At 47.4% G+C, this 23,684-nt stretch overlaps 1 protein-coding gene across 2 annotated transcripts in view; it reads left to right on the top strand.

Annotated features, from left to right (window-relative positions):
- PAICS (phosphoribosylaminoimidazole carboxylase and phosphoribosylaminoimidazolesuccinocarboxamide synthase) overlaps window positions 1-23,684 on the top strand; it is a 130,548-nt gene that overhangs the window by 93,215 nt on the left and 13,649 nt on the right. For both annotated transcript variants that reach the window (XM_082264894.1, XM_082264893.1), the window contains one exon: window positions 20,333-20,372. In XM_082264894.1, coding sequence (XP_082121020.1) covers window positions 20,333-20,372 — 40 coding nt within the window. The remainder of the gene's footprint in view (window positions 1-20,332; window positions 20,373-23,684) is intronic.

Genomic DNA, 23,684 nt, shown 5'->3' with positions numbered 1-23,684 from the left:
CCATGTTGTGGGTTGGTGGCTGACGCCTGGCAGTGTGGGTTGCTTGCTGGCACCCTGTTGTGGGTTGATGGCTGATGCCTGGCAGTGTCGGTTGCTTGCTGGCACCTTGTTGTGGGTTGGTGGCTGACGCCTGGCAGTGTGGGTTGCTTGCTGGCAACCTGTTGTGGGTTGGTGGCTGATGCCTGGCAGTGTGGGTTGCTTGCTGGCACCCTGTTGTGGGTTGGTGGCTGACGCCTGGCAGTGTGGGTTGGTGGCTGACGCCTGGCAGTGTGGGTGGCTTGGTGTCACCCTGTTGTGGGTGGCTTGCTTGCCAGAATACTGTGGTGGCTGGCTGGCTTGGTGTCACCCTGTTCTGGGTGGCTGGCTTGCAGGAACACTGTGGTGGCACTGGCTGGCTGGCTGGCTGGCTGCCTTGGTGTCACCCTGTTCAGGGTGGCTGGCTTGCAGGAACAGTCTGTGGTGGCTGGCTGGCTTGGTGTCACCCTGTTATGGGTGTCTGGCTTGCAGGAACACTGTGGTGGCTGGCTGGCATGGTGTCACCCTGTTATGGATGGCTGGCTTGCAGGAACGAACACTGTGGTGGGTGGCTGGCTTGGTGTCACCCTGTTATGGGTGGCTGGCTTGCAGGAACACTGTGGTGGGTGGCTGGCTTGGTGTCACCCTGTTCAGGGTGGCTGGCTTGCAGGAACAGTCTGTGGTGGCTGGCTGGCTTGGTGTCACCCTGTTATGGGTGTCTGGCTTGCAGGAACACTGTGGTGGCTGGCTGGCATGGTGTCACCCTGTTATGGATGGCTGGCTTGCAGGAACGAACACTGTGGTGGGTGGCTGGCTTGGTGTCACCCTGTTATGGGTGGCTGGCTTGCAGGAACACTGTGGTGGGTGGCTGGCTTGGTGTCACCCTGTTCTGGGTGGCTGGCTTGCAGGAACACTGTGGTGGCTGGCTGGCTGGCTTGGGGTCACCCTGTTATGGGTGGCTGGCTTGCAGGAACAGTCTGTGGTGGGTGGCTGGTTGGCTTGGTGTCACCCTGTTATGGGTGGCTGGCTTGCAGGAACACTGTGGCGACTGGCTGGCTTGGTGTCACCCTGTTATGGGTGGCTGGCTTGCAGGAACACTATGGTGGGTGGCTGGCTGGCTTGGTGTCACCCTGTTCTGGGTGGCTGGCTTGCAGGAACACTGTGGTGGCTAGCTGGCTTGGTGTCACCCTGCTATGGGTGGCTGGCTTGCAGGAACAGTCTGTGGTGGGTGGCGAGCTTGCAGGAACACTGTGGTGGCTAGCTGGCTTGGTGTCACCCTGTTGTGGGTGGCTTGCTTGCAGGAACACTGTGGTGAGTGGGTGGATGGCTGGCTGGAACACTGTGGTTGGTGGCTGGCTTGGGGTCACTGTGTTGTGTGGGTGGCTGGCTTGGGGTCACTCACTCACCCTGGCCTGTTGTGGGTAGCTGGCTTGCTGGAACACTGTGTGGTCAAGGTAGCGGGTGGCTGGCTTGGTGGTGTCATCTGGGTGGCTGCTTTGCTCGCTGAAACCCTGTTGTGGAATGGGTGGCTGGATGCTGGCACCCTGTTCTGTTGTGGGTCGGATGGCAACCTGTGGTGGGTGGCTGAGGCCATGGCCTGTAGGTGGATGGATGGCTGGCACAGTGACCAGACCGGACTGCAGCTGGCTGTAACACAAGGCTGTGTGAGGCATGGGAGGCGGTCTTAAGGTAGAGAACGTGTGAAATGGCGTAACATATGATCCGCGCAGACTTGGGAGGCGGTGTTAGAAGGCAAAAAGTGTGCGCACAACATACGCAATGACATCATCAAAATATCGACAATATCAGTAAATCCGAATGGCTGATACAGATATATCGGGGAAAGTGCATATCGGCCCCCGATATATCGGTGTTGCCGATAATCAGTCGACCTCTACTTCATATCCCAATATATGTAGGGCACCAGCGTTTCTTTGCTTTGCCGTGGGAGAGGAACATTATCAATTCATGGCCTTACCCTTTGGTCTAACCTCAGCTCTTCGGGTGTTCACAAAAATGTTGGCTCTGTGTTAGCCTTGCTCGGGCAGAGGGGGATCGTGGTACTGGGGCACCTGGACGATCTCCTTCTGCGAGCAGAATCTCCATCTGTCTTAAAAGACTATCTGGACATTACTGTGCGAACTCTGCACTAGTTCGGCTGGATGCTGAATTTTTAGAAATCAGCTCTTATTCCGTCCAACAACCTGGACTACCTGGGCCTGACTTTGGATTCAGCCTCAGCCAGCGTGTTTCTTCCGGAGGCAAAACTGCTGAAGTTTCAGCATGTGATTCAGCTCCTGTTGTCCAACCACCTGTCATCTTTTAGGACTTGCATGCAAGTGCTGGGCTTGATGGTATGCACCTTCAAGGTGGTTCCGTTTGCTCAGTTCCATACCAGGCCTCTGCAAAAGGAGATTCTTGCCAAATGGGACAAGAATTCTCAATCTCTGATCCTGTTGAGCCGGGGTGCGAGGGGATCATTGCTTTGGTGGCTCAGTTCCCCGGTGCTTCGACAAGGGAAGTCCTTTCTCCCCCTGTACTGGACAGTGGTTACCACGGATGCCAGCCTGTCCTGGTGGGGAGGTGTCTTGAGTACGGATTCGGCTCAAGGGGTTTGGACTCAGGAGGAGTCTGGTCTGCCGATCAGTATCCTGGAGATTCGGGCGATCAGGCTTTGCCTGTGGACGGACCGTCTGCAGGGGTGTCCGGTAAGAATCGGACAATGCCACGACTGGCATATGTCAATCATCAAGGGGGTAGCAAAAGTGCCCTAGCAGCCAGAAAAGTAGCTAGTATTCTAAGGTGGGCAGAATGATATGTTTTAGCCCTCTCTGCTGTGCACATTCCAGGTGTGGAAAATTGGCAGGCGGGTTACCTCAGTCAGAAGGCCCTGAGTTCAGGCGAATGGTCTTTTCATCTACAACTGTGTCTCCAGTAGTAGGGGACTCCCGATGTGGACCTGTTTTCCTCTCGTCTCAACCAGAAGGCTTAGAGGTTTGTGGCCGAATCTCTGAATCCTTTGGCCGATGCTCTGGTGGCCCCTTGGGGTCAGTATTATCTGATTTACGCTTTTCCTCTATTACAACTTCTGCTGAGACTTCTGTGCAGAATTGAGGCAGAAGGGATTCCAGTCATTCTGGTTTCTCCAGACTAGCCTCCCTGGTTTCGGGAGGCAGACCTTGTAAGGCTGGTAGCCGATGTTCCTTGGAGACTCCCTCTCAGAGAAGATCTTTTGTCTCAAGGGCTGATCTTCCATCCTGCTTTACAGTCACTGGCTTTAACGGCCTGGCTATTAAAAGCCAGGTACTGAAGGATAGAGGGTTATCGGATTTGGTGATTCCTACACTGTTAAAAGCTAGAAAATCGACTTCTATAACGATTTATTATAGGGTTTGGAGGGCATACATTTCTTGTTGTGAGTCTCGGGGGGTTTCTCCCCATTCCTTTTTGGTGTCCCGTCTGCTGGAGTTTCCACAAGGTGTAGATCAACGTTTGGCTCTGGGCACCATCAAGGAGCAGATTTCTGCCTTGGCAATTTTTTCCAGCGGCCGTTGGCTGCAAATTATTTGGTTCACATTTTCGTCCAGGGGTTTCGCCACCTGGCTCCTCCGGTAAGGTCTTTGGTACCTCCGTGGGACCTCAATTTGGTACTCTCGGTTCTTCAATAAACGCCTTTTGAAAATAATTGTGAACTTCCTCTGTTTACTCCTATCACAGATGGTAGGTTTTTTCTTTTTTGAGGCTATTACTTCTGCACTACTTCTGTCCTGTTGGTCACCTTACCTGGTGGATCACAGGGACAAAGTGGTGCTACATCCCTGTCAGTCGTTCCTTCCTAAGGTCATCTCAGGTTTCCACTTGAATGAAGACATTGTGTTGGCTTATTTGTGCCCTAAGCCAAAACATCCTAAAGAAATTGCTTTACATTCCCTGGATGTGGTTCGGGCAATCAGGGTGTTCCTTGTGGTGACTGGGTAGATTCGGAAATAGGATTCCTTGTTTGTCCTTCTGAATGAATCTCGTAAGGTGCTGGCTGCATCTGCTGCAACCATATCCAGATGGATCAGGCAGACAGTGGTGCAGACCTATTCCATTAAGGGTCAGGCTCCTCCTTTCCCTGTTAAGGTGCATTCTACAAGGGTGCTTAGTGCCTCCTGGGCCTTCCATCATCAGGTGTCAGTGGTTCAGGTGTGCAAGGCGGCCACATGGTTGTCTGTGCATACATTCACCAAGTTTTACAAGGTGGATGTTCTCGTATCTGCAGATTAGCTATTTTCCCTCCCCGGTGTCATGTGACTTGTTCATGTTACAAGGTCTCAGGTGTGAATGGGGAGAAGATGTGTTAAATTTGGTGATATCACTCTCACTCTCTCATACTGGTCAGTGGAAGTTCAACATGGCACCTCATGGCACAGAACTCTCTGAGGGTCTGAAAAAAAGATGTTTTTTGCTCTACATAAAGATGGCCTAGGCCAGTGAGTGCAAACCTTGGCACCCCAGATGTTTTGGAACTACACTTCTTATGATGCTCATGCACTCTGCAGTGTAGTTGAGCATCATGGGAAATGTAGTTCCAAAACATCTGGGGTGCCAAGGTTCACCATCACTGGCCTAGGCTATAAGACGGTTGTCAAGACCCTAAAACTGAGCTGCAGCACAGTGGCTAAGACCATACAGCGGTTTAACAGGACAGGTTCCTCTCAGAACAGGCCTCGTCATGGTCGACCGAAGAGGTTGAGTGCATGTGCTCAGCCTCCTATCCAGAGGTGGTCTTTGGGAAATAGACATATGAGTGCTGCCAGCATTGCTGCAAAGGTTGAAGGCGTGGGGGGGGTCAGCCTGTCAGTGCTCAGACCATACGTTGCACACTGCACCAAATTGGTTTGCATGGCTGTTGTCCGAGAAGGAAGCCTCTTCTGAAGATGATGCACATGAAAGCCTGCAAACAGTTTGATGAAGATAAGCAGGCTAAGAACATGGATTACTGGAACCATGTCCTGTGGTCTAATGAGACCAAGATAAACCTATTTGGTTCAGATGGTGTCAAGCGTGTGTGGTGGCAACAAAGTGAGGAGTACAAAGACAAGTGTGTCTTGCCTGCAGTGAAGCATAGTGGTGGGAGTGTCATGGTCTGGGGCTGCATGAGTGCTGCTGGCACTGGGAAGCTACAGTTCATTGAGGGAACCATGAATGCCAAAATGTACTGTGACATACTGAAGCAGAGCATGATCCCCCCCCCCTTCGGAGACTGGGCCACAGGGCAGTATTCCAATATGATAACGACCCCAAACACACCTCCAAGATGACCACTGCCTTGCTAAAGAAGCTGAGGGTAAAGGTGATGGACTGACCAAGCATGTCTTCAGACCTAAATCCTTTTGAGCATTTGTGGGGCATCCTCAAACAGAAGGTGTAGGAGCGCAAGGTCTCCAACATCCACCAGCTCTGTGATGTCCTCATGGAGGAGTGGAACAGGACTCCAGTGGCAACCTGTGAAGCTCCGGTAAACTCCATGCCCAAGAAGGTTAAGGCAGTGCTCTAAAATAATAGTGGCCACACAAAATATTGACACTTTGAGCCCAATTTGGACATTTTCACTTAGAGGTGTACTCACTTTTGTTGCCAGCAGTTTAGACATGGCTGTGGGTAAATTTGAGGGGACAGCAAATTTACACTGTTATACAAGCTGTACACTCACTACTTTACATTACAAGGTGTCATTTTTTCAGTGTTGTCACATGAAAAGATTTAATAAAATATTTACAAAAATGTGGGGGGTGTACTCACTTTTGTGAGATACCGTATGTTCCTTGCTAAAGAACATTATTTTTTATAAAGTTGTCATGGGTAAAGTTCCTCTTTAATCTTGTATGTCACGAATAATGTATGCCCTTTAATTACAGTGGACCAGATAGTGGATGGATCCTTCTTTAGATCTCATGGGTAGCGGTAATCTGCTCAAAATGATTTATCTACCAAAATGATTTAGGCTGTGGCTAATTCTCTCTGTAAAGTTACTTTTTGAACAGATTAATGGCATTTGGACAAGGTTTCTCTGGTGGGATATTAGTGCGGTATTGCCGGCGGTCTCCTTCTGGTTATGAGGGCGATCATGTCCGGTTTGCTGGAACGCATCTAGCTCCGCTTCCTGTTGTTTGATGTGCTCCGCCTTCCTCCGGTATATTTAATGTAATAGTAGCGCCACGTAGCCACGCCCCCTGATGACGTCTTGTAATGACGAAACATGTAGGAGGAGCCTGGCTGGCGTGACGCTCAACACACTGGAAGACACGGCGGCCATCTTCTAGGTTATCAAGGCAGCTGCCTACAACATGATGAGCGATTTTACATTTGGCATTTTGTAAGTTGCTACTTTAACCTTTAATAAAACATTTTGTTGAACATACTGCACCATGAGGAGTCTCTCCTTCTCTGTCTGATCTGAGGTCTGGTACTGTTTGATATCGGGCTGGAAACCAAGGATCGCGGTGGGGACTGTTTGTGGATTCTCCTGGGGATTTGATTGTGTGCATTTGACTGGCCTTTGTAATGGGGGTCAGTCATGTCCGGTAAGAGGCTTTGACACTTGGGTGATTGTTGGTGGTGGCCCCTGGATTAACATCTGTGTTGGGATTGGCTGATCACTGATCTCCTATTTTCGCCCCTGCCTGTGGACTTTATATGAACTGTTCACTATCTACATGAGCGCTGCACCTATTGTTTTCTATTTTATATCTGTTATTCAGGATTTGTGCCAGTTTCTGTTACTATATTGTGAATGTATTGAGGTTGGCGCAGTATATTACCACCACTCTGGCATTGCCACACCCCCAAAATAGCACTGGAAGTCCTGAAATTACTGGCCCATTTAGTGGGTCTAGCGTTTTATAATTTTCACCTCTAATATTTAGCGAAAAAGTGCAAGGTTGTTGGGGTCGGCGCTATCACTCTTAAGATATTTCAAAGATAAAAAATGTGTACTGTGCGCATTGGTGAAAGATAAAATACATAAAACCATACGTCTTTGGTAAAGTGCATATAGTGCGTTTGCCACTTAAATGCAAGGTGCTTAGTGCGGATTTAAAACATCAATAAAGTGCATAAGCTGTGTTTAGTGTACCATATCATATGCCACAATATACATAGAAAGTGCTGAGTGCTGGTATTTGCATTAAACCACGTGAGTGATTATGTGCCTTTAAATAATGAACATGGCGCTTGTGGATCTCCACTAAATGCACCGCTGCTTACCGCACATTTAAGGTAGATGATTCAACCACTCTTCGGTCACTGAAACACAAGAGAAGCCTCCATTGCGTAGTATATGTTGGTTATATAAAAGCAAGTTAGCATCCACTCACATTTAGGGAGTTCACTATCAGCATACGGTGTTCGCCGAGTTGCTTCCGCGTTCCAAGGGCTCAAACCACCGTTACCAGAAGTGACGTATTGACGTAAACAAACCACGCCCTACGCGTTTCGTCATACGACATCATCTGGAGCGTATGACGAAACACGTAGGGCATGGTTTGTTTACGCCAAGACGTCACTTCCGGTAACGGTGGTTTGAGCCGTTGGAACGCGGAAGCAACTGGCAAACACCGTATGCTGATAGTGAACTCCCTAAATGTGAGTGGATGCTAACTTGCTTTTATATAACCAACATATACTATGCAATGGAGGCTTCTCTTGTGTTTCAGTGACCGAAGAGTGGTTGAATCATCTGCCTTAAATGTGCGGTAAGCAGCGGTGCATTTAGTGGAGATCCACAAGCGCCATGTTCATTATTTAAAGGCACATAATCACTCACATGGTTTAATGCAAATACCAGCACTCAGCACTTTCTATGTATATTGTGGCATATGATATGGTACACTAAACACAGCTTATGCACTTTATTGATGTTTTAACCACTTAAGCCCCGGAGGATTTTCCTGCTAAAAGACCAGGGGGTATTTTGCGATTCGGCACTGCGTGACTTTAACGGACAATTGCGCGGTCGTGCGACGCTGTACCTAAACGAATTTGACGTCCTTTTTTTCCCACAAACAGAGCTTTCTTTTGGTGGTATTTGATCACCTGTGCGATTTTTTGATCATGCGCTATAAACAAAAAAAGAGCGACAATTTTGCAAAAATAGCAATATTTTTCACATTTTTTTATATGAAATTCCCCAAAAAAAAATGTAAAAATCAAAATTTTTTAACATTTTTGGCCAATTTGTTTTATCCTACCTATGTTTGGTAAAAAAAATCGCAAAAAGCGTATTTTGATTGGTTTGCGCAAAAGTTATCGCGTTTACTAACAAAGGGAAAGATTTTTGTCATTTTTGTTGTTTTTTTTTTAAAGCGTAATGGCGGCGATCTGCGATTTTTTTTGTGGTACTGCGACATTGCGGCGGACAGATCGGACCCTTGACTGACATTTTTGACACTTTTGGGGTTAACAGTGACATTTCTACAGTAATCAGTGCTATACATATGCACTGTTACTGTAAAAATACACTGGCAGTGAAGGGGTTAACTTTATTTGGGAGGGAGGGGCTGTGTGTGTCCCTAGGGGCGTGATTCTTACTGTGATTGGCTGTGGCTCTAGCTGTAAGGACACTGATCAACGGATCTACATACTAGATCCGTGAAATCAGTGTCTTTACAGCGAGGAGAATGACAGGCAGCTTGTTTACACAAGCTGCCTGACATTCTCCCTCTTCCCCCGACGATCGCCGAGTGGCCGGCGGACATCGGGTCCGCTGGTCACACGCGCGGGGGGGTGCGTGACCGCGCGGGAGCGGGAGCGCGCCTCCGCGGGCGCGCGCTCGCTCCCCAGACCCTGCCAGGCTAGTGACGTTAATTAACGTCACTCTGCCTGGCAGGGGCTGACCGCCGCAGTAAATCTACTTGCGGCGGTCGGCAAGCAGCTAAATCAGCACTAAGCACCTTGCATTTAAGTGGCAAACGCACTATATGCACTTTACTAAAGACGTATGGTTTTATGTATTTTATCTTTCACCAATACGCACAGTACACATTTTTTATCTTTGAAATATCTTAAGAGTGATAGCGCCGAACCCAACAACCTTGCACTTTTTCACTTTTCACTACCTCAGAGGTAGGTTGGTGGCAGCTTACATCACATTGTTTATCCCAGTCCAATAAGGGTACTGAAACTCCATAGCGCTGGTATTAACACTACCCCTATATCTAATATTTAGCGTCCTAGCTAGTTAATGTTCATGACTGGCTTCATCCCTTCTCAGCTAACGCCTGTACAACCACTGAAGCTGCTATAGTCTCGTCTTTTAAAAAAAAAAATATAACAATATCTATAGACGACAAGTACCCCCTTGCAAAGGTACCACCATGCTGGAAACTACTCTGTCTCTATGTCTTACAATAGTTACCCATATCTGTACAGCCTTGTGGACTAGTTTCCTAAAGAACCACTATGGAATAAACCCACACTGAATGAGCTGCGCACAGTTCCTGACCCACAAAGGTGATCTGCACGAGGGATTAGATATTTGTGTCAGTTGTGTAATACTCAAGGCTTTTAGAGCTTCTTCCAGTTGCAGGAGGAATTCAACCTTTTCCCTATGTTTCTACTCTGTAATTATCCACTGCAACATGCCCTTCAGGTACAACTTGGGTCATTGACAGACCCACCCCTACTCACTCCCCTTGAAAAATTGCTACGGAGTCCCAACACAACTAGGTTGATTTTTGAATATTACCAACTTCTGCCAAATCAGGTATATGTACGTGAGTGGCTTCAAGTAGGTATACTTAGGCTATGGCTGCAGCTGTATGCCATAACCCCAGTATTTTTATTTTTTCTCAGCCAGTGATGTTCTTTCATCTTAAAGCAATCCTAGTGGCTTATTAGCCACTTTATTGCTTTTACAGGCAGTAGGAGGGGATTCCCCTGCCGCCCGCCGCCACCTCTCTGGGCTTTCCCGGAAGGTCCCTGGTTATCTCTGTGTTCTAGGAAACTGGAAGTGATGTCCCTTTCTGTTAGGGCAGATGTAAACCCTGCCATGTTTTTTTTTTGGAAAGCACGAGATCAATGTTTTTTTTTTCTTTTTTATCTCAAGCTTTCCATTGTAGAGGAAAGATCTGGGATCTTATAGACCCCAGATGTCTCTATAAATAGGACCTGCCATTCCTTATTTCTATCACAAGGGATGTTTACATTTCTTGTTATAGGAATAAAAGTGATAAAAAAAAGAAAATATTAAAGGGACAGTGTAAAAAAAAAAAAAAAATGTAATAAAATAAATAATAATATTAAACAAGTTTTTCTCTTTTGTTCATTAATGGACACAGCTCCTGATCTTCTTAACCATTGGGTTATACTGCACCCTACAGGAGTAGGACACTAGGTGGAAAAAAGTCTGACTATGCCAATGGGCAGTCCCAGGGGGTGTACTCCCTCTCCTTGCTATAGGTACTCAGTTTTTTTTTTCTTAGTCAGGAGTAAAGACCTACTTCCTTGCTTTGACCTTTGGTCCTGGCATTTTTTTCTTTTTAGAATTATTTCTCCTGTTTTTTTTTTTTCCTGTGAGATTTAAAATCAACTGCCGGACTGGGCGACAGATTGGATAATTTAGATCCAGTGGTCACTTATGTCTGGCCAGGGAGCGTGTGCAGACCTTAACTAGGCGCTAGGTTGGCCACGACGTAGCCACACCTTACAGGGGCTGGCCTGCAAGTTAAACGCCTCGTGAGTTCCCATACGACCGAGTGCCTGGCCCGAGTCGCAGTGTTCCTCCTGGCTGACAGCCCCCATTTCGATAGAGAGGCGGTTCTGTCTGGATCAGTGCCCGCCTGGTACGCCGCAGGCGACCCGATGATCAGCTGTGGGCGGGGATGTACCTGGTGGGGGCTCCTACCAGAGGCCCCCTTCCTGCCTGTCATGTTTTGAGGCCCAGAAATCCCTCCTGGGTCCCTGGGAGCCTTGCGGTGCTGCCATTTTGCTGTAGTCTGTGTGCTCAATGCATTGCAGCTATGTTTGTGTAGTCCGGCAGCCATTTTGCGGTGGTTTGCAAATGAAAATAGTGGCGGTCATTACAGTGTGCTGACTCCTGGACCTTTTCACTTCCTGATCGCCGCATGTAGAGTGCAAATTATCCTGGTGGCTGCAGATGCCTGTTTCTGCTGAGTGGTGAGTCTGGTGTGGTCCTCTACCTCTCTGCTGAGGATCGATTAGGTGATCTTTTACTGGCGACCAAGTGATGCTTCCGGAGCGGTGGGTGTGTCCCTTAGCAGTGTTTTTGCACATTTTCTTGTGGGGTCCCCCTATTGTCTCATGGAGTCTTTGGAGCACATTTCCCCACCTGAACCCTTCTCAGAGGTTGCAGGGCACTCTGGATCCCAACCATCCATTGATGCACTGACGGCGGTCCTGGAGTCCTTTGTGTCCTTTGGGCGACGGGCTAGCAAAAAGCGCCCCCTGCCTTATCTGTCTCCTCAGATCCTGAATCTGATTTGGCCACCGCGGACGTGGGTCACTCTGCTGGATCTGCGACCACACGTCCTGAGTTCTCAGATAGTGAGGATGATTCGTCCACTTCTGCAACCGCACACGAGAAGGTGCTGGTGAATGCACTGATTGTATCTGTGCGTGAGACCTTTAAAATGGAGGATTCAGCTGAAGCTCCTGGTGGCTCTGAAGGTAGCTGGCATTCTAAGGTGGACAGAATGGTTTGTTCCAGCCCTCTACGCTGTACACATTCCAGGGGTGGAAAACTAGCAGGCAGATTACCTCAGTCCGCAGGCGTTGGACCAAGGGGAGTGGTTCCTTCATCCGGAGGTGTTTCATCAGTTTTGTATCTGGTGGGGCATCCCTGAGGTGGATCTGTTGGCGCCCCGGGTCAACAGAAAGGTGCAGAGGTTTGTGGCTCGGTCACGGGATAATCTGACGGACCCCATAGACACACTGGTGGCCCCATGGGATCAGTATTGTCTGATTTACACCTTTCCTCCTCTCAGGCTTCTGCCAAGACTTCTACGCAGGATCGAGGCAGAAGGGATTCCGGTCGTCTTAGTGGCCCCGGACTGGCCTCGCTGGGCTTGGTACGCCAATCGGGTGTGACTGGTCGCCGACGTTTCTTGGAAGCTGCCTCTTAGGGAGGATCTGCTGTGCCAAGGACCAATCCTCCATCCTGCTTTACAGTCGCTGGCTTTGAAAGTCGGTGATTCCAATGCTGTTAAAAGCTAGGAAATCTACTTCTAGGAAGATCGACCATTGTACGTGTAAGACGTACATTGCGTGGTGTGAGTCTCTTGGGGTTCATCCTCGTTCTGTTTCAGGGGGCTTTGATCTTGACCTTCCTTGAACGGGGACTAGAGCAGAAACTGGCCTTGAGTACTATCAGGGGCCAGGTGTTGGCCTTAGTGATCTTCTTTTAATGGCCCTTGGACACACACTCCCTAGTTTGCACTTTTCTTCAGGGAGTTCGGCACTTGGCGGTTTCCATTAGTGCCTTAGGACCTCACTTTGGTGCTCTCAGTCCTCCAGAAACCTCCCTTTGAAAATCTTCGGGAGATTCCCCTGCTTACGTTGTACCAGAAGGTGGCCTTTTTGGTGGCTATCACCTCTGCGCACAGGGTGTCGGAATTGGTGGCGTTATCCTGTTGATCACCTTACTTAGTGGATCACAGAGATAAGGTGGTTCTTCACCCCTGTCTGTCGTTCCTTCCAAAGGTTGTCTCTGATTTTCATTTGAATGAAGACATTGTGTTGCCTTCCCTGTGTCCCAGGCCAAAACATCCAAAGAAAATTGCTTTGCTTGCCTTGGATGTGGTTCAGGCAATTAGGATGTACCTGGCAGCTATGGAGTCTTTTAGGAAATCAGACTCATTATTTGTGCTCACGGATGAGCCTTGGAAAGGGGTGTCCGCTTCCTCTGCGACCATTTCCAGATGGATTAGACAGACGGTGGTTTAGGCCTATTCCATCAAGGGTCAGGTTCCTCCTTTCCCTGTCAGGGGCATTCTACTCAGGCGCTCATTGCCTCCTGGGCCTTCCGTCATCAGGCGTCAGTGACGCAGGTTTGCAAGGTGGCCACCTAGTCATCGGTGCACACTTTTACAAAGTTCTATGTGTTGGCATCTGCGGATGCTTCCTTTGAACGCAAAGTTTTGCAGGCTGCTGTTTAGAGGACCTGGTCCTCTTTGAGGGTGTATTGTTCTTTTCAGGTAGGCTCCAGTTGTTTTGGTTGAGCTCCTGCTTACTTGGTTGGCTATAGTTTAGCCTTGGGAATTTATTTTTCACTGTTCCCACCCCTCATGTTTAAGACTGCTTTGGGACGTCCCAATGGTTAAGAAGATCAGGAACTGTGTCCGTCAATGAACGAAAGAGAAAATGGGATTTTTGACTTACCAATAAAATCAATTTCTCTGATGCTCATTGACAGACTCAGCACCCACCCCCCTCTGTGGAGTTGTAATTCTTCTGATACTGCTTGTACCAAAACTGAGTACCTATAGCAGAGAGGGAGTATACCCCCTGGGGCTGCCCATAGGCATAGCCAGACTTTTTTTTCCTTCCAGTGTCCTACTCCTGTAGGGGGCAGTATAACCTGAGGGTTAAGAAGATCAGGAGCTGTGTCGGTTAATGAACATCAGAGAAATTGATTTTACGGTAAAGACAAAAATCCAATTTTTTAAGGAGCCCCCATCCCTCCATGTTGCTGCGCAGAAGCAAATGCATGTGTAAACGTTGTTCGTACCATATATGTGAGTTATTGCTGCGAATGCTATAGCGAGAGCAATAATTATAGTGCTAGACCTCCTCTTTCAAGGTAGTGAGCTGGGCTGAGTTCCATCCGAAGCCCACGTGCAAGGCAGATAGTAATTACCGGCATTAGCTGTTCAGCTGCGGATCTGCTGATTGCAACTATATTGGGCAATTTTACTCATGGCATTCATGGGTCATTGCTTTATACTGCTTCATTGCTTTTACCCATGAACAAGAGGCATCTGACACACACACCACAGGATAAGGATTGGAGTGACAACTCAAGCGGTCTTCCAACTGCCGAACATCCTAAACTCTGAGGGACCCGAAGAAGCGGCTAAGAGCAGGGAGTAAATACTCCCAATAATTGTTTGGTGATTCCGTATGGTTCCTGCTCAGCGCTTCCCCTTTTTTTGATAGAGGTGGGAACTGCTATCTGTGTTGCTCATTTGTGTACATCCATTTGGGATATATTCCTCCCTTACTGTGAATGACCCCGTTGGGAAACTACAGCAGTGCACTGCCTGAGTGCATCTAATACGCCCAATTTTGAGTTAGATCATTAACATGGATGGTCTCCATTGAATTTAGAACATTTGTTCTTGAACTGCACAGTTTTCCACCTTTCCACTCCATATGCAATTTGAGCTACAACACCTCTAAGCTGTTGGAATTCCGCGTTTATCAGTTTGTAAAATATACATTCCATCTGAACCTTAGGCTCCTTTCACACGGCCGCTCCGTGTGAGAGCTCCGCTGCGGGACTTTTTTTTTTTTTTTTCCACGGAGCGGATGACATTTCTGTCATCCGCTCCGTGTGCCCGCATATCATCCTATCCGTTTGCGGATGATATGCGGACATAATGTAAGTATATGGCACTGCGGATGTCAGCGGATGACACCGCTGACATCCGATTTTCCTTCCTTTCCGTTTTTTACACGGAAGGAAAAATGGGGTTCTGTTCCGTTCGTAAAAACGGAACAGAACTGACAGGAGGAAAATCGGGTGTCAGCGGATGGTATTCCGCTGACACCCGCAGTGCCATTCACTTACATTATGTCCGCAAATCATCCGCAAACGGATTGGATGATTTGCGGACACACGGAGCGGCCGTGTGAAAGGACCCTTAGGGCTCTTTCACACGGGCGGTCCGATCAGATCCGCCTGTCAGTTTTTTAGGCGGATCTGATCGGATCCTCCATGCAGCTCTATGGGGCAGCGGGTGTCAGCGGAGGTCACCTCCGCTGACACCCGCTGCCATCCGCATCCGATCCTGTGCTGAAATCTGGACGGATGGAAACCCTATTTTTCCATCCGTTCAGTAATCGGAGCGGAGCGGATCTGATGAGAGCGGACAAGCGGTCCGCTCTCCTCCGATCCCCCATAGAGGGCAGCGGGTGCTGAGACACCTCCCTCTCCACTCTGCAAGCGGAGACGGAGCTGTCATCCGCCCGGCTCAGCGGGGATCGCGGATCGATCCCCGCTGAGCAACACGGATCCGCCTGCGGAGGCGGACCGTGTGAAAGAAGCCTTAGGGCTCTTTCACACGGGCGTTCCTTTTTTTTTGCCCGATCAGGTCCTTTTTTTTTTTTTTTTTGTACGGACACGGATGACACTTGTGTCATCCGGTCCGTATGTCCGTTTTTCATCCCATCCGTTTGCGGATGAAAAACTGACATAATGCATGTCTATGTAAATACGGATGTCTGCGGATGACACCACTGACATCCGTTTTTGCTTCAGTTCCGTTTTTTGAAAGGAAGAAAAAATAGGGTTCTCCTTCGTTCAAAAAAACTTAACTGAACTGAACTGACAAAAAACGGATGTCAGAGGATGATCATCCGATGACATCCGTATTTACATAGAGATACATTATGTCAGTTTTTCATCCGCAAACGGATGGGATGAAAAACGGACATACGGAACGCCCGTGTGAAAGAGCCCTTACCCTATTATATTGATTGTATTTGACTGACTTCAAACTGCTGCACTATGAAGAGTGATTCACACATTACATTGATACCTCTTTTCCAGCGGTAATCAGGTTTAGCCTGAGTTTGTTACATGAGAACTTTCTTCTCTACTAATCTCCCAGCTGTGAGTTAATGACATTCTTCTTATTGCAAGACTTGTTGCAGCATCAACATTTTATTTTTATTGAATTCAGTAGGTTGTCAGTTTTGTGTGTCAGCTTTTGTTGCAACATTTAATTTCAGGTGCACAGCCCGCTAGAATTATTGTTAGTCCCTAACTCACCATCTGGATCATTTTAATTTGTTTGTATGTCCTTGTTTGTGACCCGTTGCCGATACATGTGGTATTTTTTACTCTTTGTATTTAAAAAAAAATTGACGTATTTTAGCCTTAACACCTCGTGGGTACCTTCCCTTCTTTTGTATAGCTCTCTTGCTATTCCCTCTTTTTTGTTACACTCCTCTGTAACTCTAAACTGGTAACCTGTAAAAATAATTATTTTTAAATATCTTCGTTTTTGCCATTCCACGAACGTGCGCAATTTTAAAGTATTACATATTAGGTATCTATTTAATTGCAAGTTACATTTACTTACATACCATCATCTTTTATATTTTACAAAAAAATAGGTGTTTTTTTTTTGCGTGTTGTTGTGGGGTTTTTTTCAAAAAAAATTTGTTTGAAAGACTACTGTGTAAATACAATGTGACATAAAAAATTGCAACAACTGCCATTTTATTCTGTAGGGCCTCTGCTATAAAATATATATATATAATGTTTGGGAATTTGAAGTAGTTTTCTAGCAAAAAAATGCTGATTTAAAAAAAAACGTCAGAATAGGGCTTCAATTGGTTACTCTACTCTACCCTCTGCATCTCAATATGCTAAACATTTACTACATATCCCATATTTTATTGCTAAGAAAATAATACTCCTGTCCTGGAAAGGGATGGCATGCCCTATGTTGTTGACTTACCTTCAGTGACCAGTGGCCTTACTATAAACAAGCTTACTTTCCAACTTAGAAAAAAAACAAAACTTTTTGATAAAATATGGGGTAAATGGGTGTCTAGCCCACTTATGCTGACCCCTCTACAGCCAGGATATTTGTTTTGTATATTCCTAAGCTGGATACACACTATACAACTTTTGTTGTTCAATTTCCTTTTAATTTACCTTCAACAATGGACTGCAAGGGCCTGCCTGATTGCATACAAATTGGAAGTGTTTAGGTTTCACCTCATATTATATGGTTTTGGTAAATCTTAGAGCCGGTTCACACTGAGGCAACACGACTCCTTACTACTTCGGGGGCGACTTGTGCAGTCCCGTGCACCACGACTTCGGAGCGACTTGCAGGGACTTCACATAATGAAAGTCTATGCAAGTCGCTCTGAAGGTCGCCTCGAAGTAGTACAGGACCCTTTTTCTAATTCGGAGTGACTTGTGTCGCTCCTATTAGAACGGGTCCTGTAGCGGTCAATGGACCACGAGGGAGCGCGACTTGTCAGGCTGACAAGTCGCCTGACAAGTCGCGCTAGTGTGAACCGACTCTAAAGGAAAAATCTAAATAAAACTGTAATGTATCCAGCTATATTCTACATAGTGGTCTTGTGTATCTTTTCCATTGTGATACTCTGACACTACGAACTTTAACCGGTTGCCGACCGCCGCACGACTATATACTGCGGCGGTCAGCCCCGGCCAGGCAGAGTGACGTATCGATACGTCACTCGCCTGTCACTGACTTGCGAGCCTATTGCGGGCGGGCGCGCCGCGGCTCGTTCACAGACAAGTCAGTGCGTGTGTCCGGCGGACTCGATGTCCGCCGGTCACAGTACGATCGCTCCTGTGAAGGGAGAAAGGCGGAGCGGCTTATGTAAACAAGCCGCCCGTCATTCTCCCTGGTGTAAAAATGAAAATCTGACAGTTCTACTATGTAGAACCGTTGATCTTTGCTTTTACACCAATAGCCATGTCCCTGCACAGTTAGAAACACGCCCCTAGGACACACTTAACCCCTCCCTGTCCAATAAAGTTAACCCCTTCCCTGCCAGTGTCATTTTTGCAGTAACAGTGCATATATATAGCACTGATTACTGCAGTAATGTCACTGGTACCCCCAAAAGTGTCAAAAATGTCAGTCAAGGGTCCGATCTGTCCGCCGCAATGTCGCAGTACCGCAAAAAAAAAAAATCGCAGATCGCCGCCATTACTCGTTAAAAAAAAACCCACCAAAAATGACAAAAATCTTTCCCTTTGTTAGTAAACGCGATAACTTTTGCGCAAACCAATCAAAATACGTTTTTTGTGATTTTTTTTACCAAACATAGGTAGCGTAAAACAATTTGGCCAAAAATGTTAAAAAAATGTGATTTTTACATTTTTTTGGGGGGAATTTCATATAAAAAAATGTGAAAAATATTGTTATTTTTGCAAAAATTACGCTCTTTTTTTGTTTATAGCGCATGATCAAAAAATCGCACAGGTGATCAAATACCACTAAAAGAAAGCTCTGTTTGTGGGAAAAAAAGGACGTGAAATTCGTTTAGGTACAGCATCGCACGACCGCGCAATTGTCCGTCAAATTCACGCAGTAAAAGATCGCAAAAAAACCCCTGGTCTTTTAGCAGCCAAATCCTCCGGGGCTTAAGTGGTTAAACAAAACGAATTAACATATCTTTAAAAAAAACTTGACATATGACGCAGGTTTCTCCAGGTCTAAATACAGAATATTACCAAAAGTATTGGGACACCTTCCTTTACACGCACATTAACTTTAATGGTATCCCAGTCTTAGTCCGTAGGGTTCAATATTGAGTTGGCCCACCCTTTTCAGCTATAACAGCTTCAACTCTTCTGGGAAGGCTGTCCACAAGGTTTAGGAGTGTGTCTATGGGACTGTTTGTCCATTTTTCCAGAAGTGCATTTGTGAGGTCAGGTACTGATGTTGGCCTGGCTCGCAGTCTCCGCTTGAATTCATCCCAAAGGTGTACTATTGGGTTGAGGTCAGGACTCTGTGCAGGCCAGTCAAGTTCCTCCATCTCAAACTCTCTCATCCATGTCTTTATGGACCTTGATTTGTGCACTGATCCAAATTATTTGGTGGAGGAGGAATTATGATGTGGGGTTGTTTTTCAGGGGTTGGGTTTGGCCCCTTAGTTCCAGCGAAGGGAACTCTTAAGGCGTCAACATACCAAGACATTGTGGAAAATTCATGTTCCCAACTTTGTGGAACAGTTTGGGAATGACCTCTTCCTGTTCCAACATGACTGTGCACCAGTGCACAAAGCAAGGTCCATAAAGACATGGATGAGCGAGTTTTGGGTGGAGGAACTTGACTGGCCTGCACAGAGTCCTGACCTCAACCCGATAGAACACCTTTGGGATGAATTAGAGGGCAGACTGCGAGCCAGACCTTCTCATCCAACATCAATGCCTGACCTCAAAAATGCGCTTCTGGAAGCATGGTCAAACATTCCCATAGACACTCCTAAACCTTGAGGACAGCCTTCCCAGAAGAGTTGAAGCAGTTGAAGCTGCAAAGGGTGGGCCAACTCAATATTGAACCCTACAGACCAAGACTGGGATGCCATTTAAAGTTCATGTGCGTGTGAAGGCAGGCGTCCCAATACTTTTGGTAATATAGTGTATATATGTACTGAATCGACAAATGCTACCCTAAAGCCTGAAGCCGCTCCAGCAGTTTGGGAATGTGAAATCCCTTCTCTTTTCTCCTGACGTGCTTCTGGCATGGACCAGATCAATGCTGATTGGATGCTGCTGACCAATCAGAATTGATATGGTCTGTCCTGGAAGCGTTACATGGAGAAGAGTGGAGATTTCAAATCAAAACTGATTTTGATAGACTGGGATTCTATTTAAAACCAAAGGTGTCGTAATGCACTGTGGCATGCTGGTTGCCGTGCCTTGGGTAACGCACGTTAACAAAAAAAAAAATAGGGTTGATTTACTAAAGACAAAGACTGCACTTTGCACTCAATGTTTCCTAAGAGCTTAGCGAATGTTCCCTCAGACCTCAGTAAATGAAGCCCAATGTGAATGGATCCTGACGCATAACTTCCACCCCTTCTGTGTCCCTCCATGCACTGTATATTCACTGGAAAGTGTGCTGAGCCGAATACCGGCTATACACTCCCCCACCCCATAGCCCGGGGTGAGCTCGCACCTCCGAATCCCCCGCCAGCCGTGCTCATCTGATGTCAGTACGCTGAGGGAACACGGTGAGGGGCGCTGAGATTGGGCAAGCGTAAGGGGGCGGTGACAAAGACTTTCCTTACTGCATCTAGGATTGGATAGTCAGAGGGGGCGGGGACAGAGTCCGTCCTTACTGATTGTTGGATTGGACTGACAGAAGGGGCGGGGGCAGAGGCCTTCTTTACTAATCTGTTCCCCGGCGCTGTGTGCTTTCAGTGGTGAGCGGTGGTCTTGCTGTACGGACGTGAGGCTAAGGTAATAACATAGCCATGTGCTCCGGTCTGGGGGCACTGTAATGGCCTGTGTAGTCGGTGATTGGTAGAAGAGGGAGGGGGGTTCTATATATTGTCACTGTGTTCGTGCTCTGATGGTGTGTTGTCATTGCAGGGAGAAGCGTGCACCTGGGTGAAGATGGAAGCAACTTCGGGTGAGTAGGGGGTGATGGATGAACACGTGTTGGCTGCTTTGTACACACTGGTCATGTGACTTGTTCCTGATCACACTGCTCTGCCATCCTGCCTCCTCCATGTGTGTGGGCAGCAGATGAGCTGACTTCATTCATTGCTGTGTGATTGGTGAGCACTTCCCTTCCTGTCTTCTGTAGTCAATGTAGATCAGAAGTTATCAGTCGTCTGGCACCAGGCCCAGTGCACTCTTCCAGAACTTTCCATAATCAGACAGTGAATAAAGTCTATACTCACACTCAGGGTCTGTGCATGTACATATGCAGGTCACTGGTGCAGCAGCCCATTCATTGGCTGTACTGCTATACCCACAGGAAAACCAGTCTCTCAACCTTTTTTAAAAACCCATCACACTGAACCACATGATGATGCAAAACCGTTCTGTGTTCTATTGTGTGGGGTGTCTTTGGGAATTATTGGCACCCCCCCCCCCCCCTGCCCAGCATCCTGCTAAAGAGTGAGAATAATCTGTACTGAAATTCTGTCTGGGGCTGGTGTCACTGGGATGTGGGGGATTCTGCAGCAGACTTGGGAGCCCTATACGGTATGGGGAGAGAGGGACTTTAGGGGGGGGGGGGTTGGAACTGGGTGCATTGCTGAGGTTTGGGGCAATATGGGTGGCTGGGGGCTCTGTTATAGGTTTTGCAACACAGTGAGGGGGCACTGCAGCCCACTATGGGAGTTGGGTAGGCAGCTGTCTTAAGTCCCGAAAGGAGGGAGACTAAGGCCCCGTCCACACGGGTGCCTGCATGAAGTGGGATCTGCTTGCTCAGTGGGGAATCTCTCAGCTGATCCCCTGCTGAGTAGGTATGACCGGTCAGTCTCCACTATACAGCCCGCTGTTGTCTATGGGGCAATCGGATGGAAACAGACCGCCTGTCCATTTCCATCTGTTTTCCCAGATGAATGGGCGATTGGTCCCCTGTCCGCCTGTTTTTGATGGACAGCATCGGATGGCGGGTGTCAGCTGAAATGTGTCCTCTGACATCCGCCGCTCCATAGAAGAGACTGGTGGGTCTGGTCTGCCTAAACAACTGACTGGCAGACACAATCTAAACTACTGTGTGAAAGGGGTCAATTCACTAATTCAAATACTGCTTGAATTTTTGAGTTAAAAAAAATGTATGCAGTATTTATCTCCAAAGTAGTTCACTTAAAGAGGAAGAAAACCCTCTACAACTTGTACCTATAGGTAAGCCTATGATGAGGCTTACCTACAGGTACTGTAAATATCTCCTAAACATGTACCGTTTAGGAGATATTTACCTTACATGCAGCCAGTGACGTCACTGGCGCATGCGCTCTGAAGGAACGGCTGCTCGTGCCGTTCCTTCAGAGTCCCGTGCCGTGACTGTCGGCTCCCGCGCGTGTGTGCAGGAGTGACGTCACCGCGGCTCCGGCCAATCAGATGGCCAGATGCTGCGATCCCGGAAGATGGGCGACTGGACATTTCGCCCGTTATAGAGGTGAGTGAGCAGCACGGCGGGGGCTCGTTCTAAGGTAAGTATTGCATAATGAGCTAGTATGCGATGCATACTAGCTCATTATGTCTTTCTCTTGCAGGGTGAAAAAAAAAAATCTGAGTTTACAACCTCTTTAAAAAAAGTGTTAAATATTTGTTTTGCAATATTTATCACTTCAATTTTATGTTTAGTGTTTCTTCACAACTTTTCTTTTTACATGCTAACACTGCACCAGAGGAAGAAATAAATGCACAGAAATACTATGAAACTGATAAAACATTCGAGCGTGCTTTTATTCACTGAATCTCCCTCTGGTGAAATGTTGCAATTTATCTTCATTCTTGAGCTCAGGCCAGAACATTTCCACACTGATACATTGTATACTTTCATTTTACTGGCCAGTGCAGACTTCTCATTGTTATGTTGTACATTGCTAAAACACTGGCAGGGGATAAATATCCAAGGTGTGTGTTCTTTAGTGAATTGACTTTAAGCCCACGCTCACATTGGTCCGAATTGACATGTTAAATCTGAGCCAATTGCCAGTAATGGCACTGTCTGAATCGTTAATGCCGACTTTGCTGCACTGATTCCCAAAAGTAGTTTCTGTACTGCTTTTAGCGACTTCGGGGGGCTATTTCAATAGACCTCTGTACAGGAACCCGCACCGATGTCTGTGAAATTGCCCCCGAAGTCGGACTAAAAATGCTGTTTTGAAATCTCTCGCACAATTTCAGACATGCCTCAGTCTGCACCTAGGCTAAAGAGATGCTGAACATAAACTTTTTTTAGTTTGTGGAGATAACATGGTATAGTTGGATTTCTACCAGTCACAGGCTGTGGTATGCCCTTTCAGCCTCTGTCTTAGCATAGAAGGGAGGCAAAGCCTCCATCAATCTATCAATATGTAATATCCTGACCCATTGTGTTTAGCTGGTTAGTGGGAATGAAGGAGGGAGGGAGTGGGCTGTCATTCACCACTGTATATGCCCACATGTGTGAATCTAGTCACACGGGCTACTCAGATGTGATGGGGTGAAAGACTCGGCATTGAAACTCACTGAGAACTGAGCATGTGCAGAGTTGCCACCACAGCTGGAAAACTCTAGCTGATTTGGGGACATGAACCATGTTTTTTGCAAAATACAGAAAGCTAATCTCAGTGACGGAGTATGAACAGCATGTAATATACATTACATTATTATAATTTATAAATGAGTCCACCCTAACCCTAAAATCCCTGCATCTATAGACCTCCAGGATCTATTCCATTACAATGGAGTGTGGTCTGTCTGAAGCAGTGCCCACCCTGTTACCTGTTTCTGGTGTGGTAAGTAGCTGTCCAACCCCCCCCCTTCCTTCCTGCTGTCAGTGGTCCAATGCAGGCCTTTACCCCCCCATCTTCCCACCTGCCGGCGACTGAAGGATTGTTCCTTGGGGGGGGGGGGGGGGGGCTGGTGAGGGCACCTCTTCCGGTTGGTTGGGGTCCTTTTTTGTTGCTGCTGGGGGTCCGCCATTTTCTTGTAGCCACTGCCATGTTTTTGGAGTCGGATGGGGGGTGATTCGGTGGTGGAAGCCCTTCCTCGGCCTCTAGTGCTGATCCATGGATATTCCTTTCTGATCGCAGCATGGTGTGCAGTTTGGGCTGTGAGTACCTGGCCAGTGGTGGTGAGTTCTTTTGAGGGGTTTTCTTTCTCTCTCTGCTATTGCAGCGGTAGTTCTATGTGCTGGGCCTTCTGGTGCCGTCAGCATGGTGGGGTGTCCCTCGCAGTGTTATACCCTTTTGTGTGGGTTCCCTTCTCCATTCATGGA

The sequence above is a fragment of the Pelophylax lessonae genome (genome assembly GCF_965119305.1).
Source record: "Pelophylax lessonae genome assembly, chromosome: 1".
In the NCBI taxonomy this organism is placed as follows: domain Eukaryota; kingdom Metazoa; phylum Chordata; class Amphibia; order Anura; family Ranidae; genus Pelophylax; species Pelophylax lessonae.
This window is presented reverse-complemented; position numbering and strand designations above follow the sequence as displayed.